General features: G+C 51.6%; 1 protein-coding gene across 1 annotated transcript; it reads left to right on the top strand.

Annotated features, from left to right (window-relative positions):
- Positions 1–291: 291 nt before the first annotated feature.
- On the top strand, positions 292–3370 carry PENARI_c242G12223 (uncharacterized protein; the record flags this gene model as incomplete). The annotated part of the gene is made up of 6 exons (XM_022638204.1): positions 292–758; positions 1634–1739; positions 1830–2180; positions 2258–2426; positions 2488–2589; positions 3240–3370. Coding segments are annotated over 6 exons (1326 nt in total), but the record flags the coding sequence as incomplete, so codon positions are not given.
- Positions 3371–3448: the final 78 nt, after the last annotated feature.

Raw genomic sequence — 3448 nt, 5'->3', positions numbered from 1 at the left:
TTGGACTCGAATGGAGCTTTGCGACTTTCTAATCGTCCTCTCACTCTTCGACTCCATCAATTAGAAAATGGGGGGATTCCGACCAACATCAGTCGAAGTTTGACCTATTCGGCAGCGGACGGATACTATCTTGATCTTCTGTCTTGTCATGATAGTCGCATACGGAACCAGCCAAACTCCATTAGCGATGCGGATGATGGCCGAGCTCAGATGGCAAGGTTGACGATGATGAAAGCACTCCTGCCTTATTTCTCTAATAGAGAATATCGAGAAGGACCTTTTCTTTACAGGTTCACAGATCTCCATCCTAGTAATATCTTCGTTAACAGCCAATGGAACGTCAAGTTCGTGATTGATCTCGAATGGGCCTGTTCACTACCAGCGGAAACTTTCCGTCCTCCATACTGGTTGACTGGTCGCTCAGTCGATGACCTAATAGGAGAGCACCTCGAAGACTTCAGGGAGGCGTACGAAGAGTTCATGGATATTTTTGAGGAGGAAGAAAAACTCTTTCCTCCTATCAACAATACCTATTCTTACAGGACCACTCTTATGAGAAATGGTTGGCAAGTCGGAAACTTTTGGTATTTTCATGCCTTGGACAGCCCGAAAGGCCTATTTAACCTCTTCCGTCAACATATTTATCCCATTTTCGCACCTTCACGTCAGGTTGTTTCCGATTTTTCGCGGGTTATATCGGACTTCTGGGCTCCCGATGTTGAAGAAATCATACTTGCCAAGCTCCGAGATAAAGGGGAGTATGACAAGTCGCTTTGTCAATTGTTTGATGATGCTTCAGACTGTGCTCGAGACGGAGATTCGGAGCATTGAAAAACACTTTGAATGGTTTCATCTCGACAAAGATCATATATCAGGGATGCAAAACTCGGAGGCAGAGAATTAATCACCGAAATTCGCCTCCTGCGTTGCTCGACACGACTCGTCGGACCCCTCGAGTAATCTAACCTTCTCTCGTTCGCTCGGCCCAGCTTTCGCTTTGCCCCCTCCACTACGAACTCTATGAGGCAATTTTGCCTTCAGTCCGCTGCGCCGACCTACGACCTGCCGCCTCACATGCCTATTCGCTGGTCGATGATTTGGTCCATTGAAAAATTCTGATGTGAAAACCCCAGGGCGGAGGATCACAACAGTTTCCACGGTCGCCGTCGCTGGCCACGGCTGCCTCCCTGATCATCATAACAAAGACAGTCGCTGCCTAATCAGACAAGCGACCATGTGCCACCTGAAAATGCGTCTCAACACGTTGACTGAGTTCAACCGTTGGAAACATGGGACAATTTAAACCCGCGTTATATTGCAGGCACACGATAAGCGCAGAATCGGGGTTCAACGTCGAACATAAACTTCACGAGACGCGCCTTTTGCGATAGAGATATGGTTTCTTTTATGCTGTCGGTGATCTTTTGACAGGGCTCGATGATGATCATTTTCAATCATCAACCAGTCATCTCAGCCCAAGGAGCCGTAGAAAAGGGCCTTCCCATCTTGCTCACCAGCATTAATGACCACTGCATCAACATCGTAAGCCGCTTTCGACCGCCCAAACAAAGCTCTAGGTCAGCGTTGTTCAGACAGCCTATGGAAAATAAGATATAAACCTGCTGATGTCCAGTATTGTCTCGCCTAAAAGCATGTCCCGCCCTGCGTCAAAGTTTGCCGAATGGCTTGCCAGGGCTCCCGTCCAAGACAAGTTTGGTCTTTGCGGGCTCCTCGCTCTTGTATGCTGGATATCTTATAGCCTCGCACGCCGATTCAGCTATTTGCCTTTGAGGTTGCAACGCGCAGTATCTTGGAGACGCTTCTTCCAGGCGCCAACACCAGGCATGCTCCAGTGGCTGGATATCCCATCATACTTGCAAGGGGGAGTACTTGCAGCCCTGGTGATTGCCAACATTATTGCAATCAGTCTTCATGCTCAGACCTGGGCAGATGTGCAGAAGCGAGCGGGATGCTTGGCGGTAACACACCTTGTTCCCCTCTGCTCTGGGTTTAGCTTCAGTCTTCCGGCTCATGTCTTCCGTATCGAACGGGGCACGCTCCAGTGGGCCCATCGGTGGCTAGGCCGCATTTGCGTGCTGCATTGCCTTCTTCATGGGTCCGTACTAGGCACAGTTGCTCGAAATACAAGCCTTGGAGCTTCCCTCGTCATCCCACTCCTGGTACGCGACGGCTAGAGAACGGCAGCCTTCCCATTTCCCCAAAGGATGTCGGACTAGAAGTGGCTAATATTGAACAGGCCGGATGCAGTTTCGTCTCGATCTTTCCTTGGACGCTCGCTGCGATTCTTCGGCGGTGGCCGCAACTCGGCCTCAAGGTCCACCATGTGCTTGCTTTGGTCGCCACCGGTACCCTTTTCTATCATTTGATCGACCGGGTATCGTCCTACCGCTGGGTTTTACTAGGCGGTATTTGCGCCGGATTTGCTTGGAGTGCCGGGACATGTCTGCATACCATGTGGCTCCACAGATCGTGGCGCATCACCTCTCGACGGGCCCTCGCGCGGTCTTCCAACAGGCTCTTATGGCTTGATATTGCGGTACCGGCGGAGTGCGTGGCTCAACCGGGGCAGTATGTACAGCTCTGGATGCCACGCCTTGGATTAAGGTCCTGCTTGCAGCTTCCCGCATTCTACGTGGCTTCGGTAGGTACAGGGCAAAGCAACCTAGGAGCATCGACAACTCATGTGTTACGCATAGTGGCCCGGCCTGGACCGGGCGTGACCGGAAGGATCGTACAAGCTGCGGATCGTGCGCACTCGACGATTCATTTTCCGGTGTGCGTGCTGGGTCCCTACGGGCACCCACCTCACCTGGGCCAGTATGGGACCGTCGTCTTCATACTTGAAGACATTGGACTCTTCCGCGCGTTGCCGTTCATACGACATCTCGTCCAAGAAAGCCGAAGCCGGAGGAACACGGTGCGACGGCTAGAGGTCCTGTGGCAAGTTAGGCTGAAAAATTTCAGTAGGTGTCCTTCCTCTTCTCAGATGCTTTGCGGTGTCATGCGCTTACCGAAACAGACCATCCCCGCTGGGTGGGTGAGGAAATCTCGCAAATCCTTGAACTCGACCGTATGCTTGACCGAGACGATTGTCCCGAGCATAGACACCGAGATGACCGGGGATTCGATGTGAGTGAATTCTCCTCTCGCTATAAATTTTACAATAGGTCGGGGCTTAACTCGGTGGCAGATATTGCAATTCACCACACATATCCTAGGTACTCAGCCCGTGGACCAGATTCGTTACCGCAAGCGCAACTGTACGCGCTTGAAATACCACTTTCATACCATCGATATCGCCAAGGAGTTAGCACGCCTGATGGATGGTACAGGCGGAACGACCGCGGTTTCGGGTATGAGCGCTCCGTCGGTTGCCCCTTGGATTATGCCAACGCTAACTGGTCTTAGTATGCGCAAGCAACCCGTT

The sequence above is a fragment of the Penicillium arizonense genome, assembly GCF_001773325.1.
Source record: "Penicillium arizonense strain CBS 141311 chromosome Unknown PENARI_contig242, whole genome shotgun sequence".
Classification (NCBI taxonomy): Eukaryota; Fungi; Ascomycota; class Eurotiomycetes; order Eurotiales; family Aspergillaceae; genus Penicillium; species Penicillium arizonense.
This window is presented reverse-complemented; position numbering and strand designations above follow the sequence as displayed.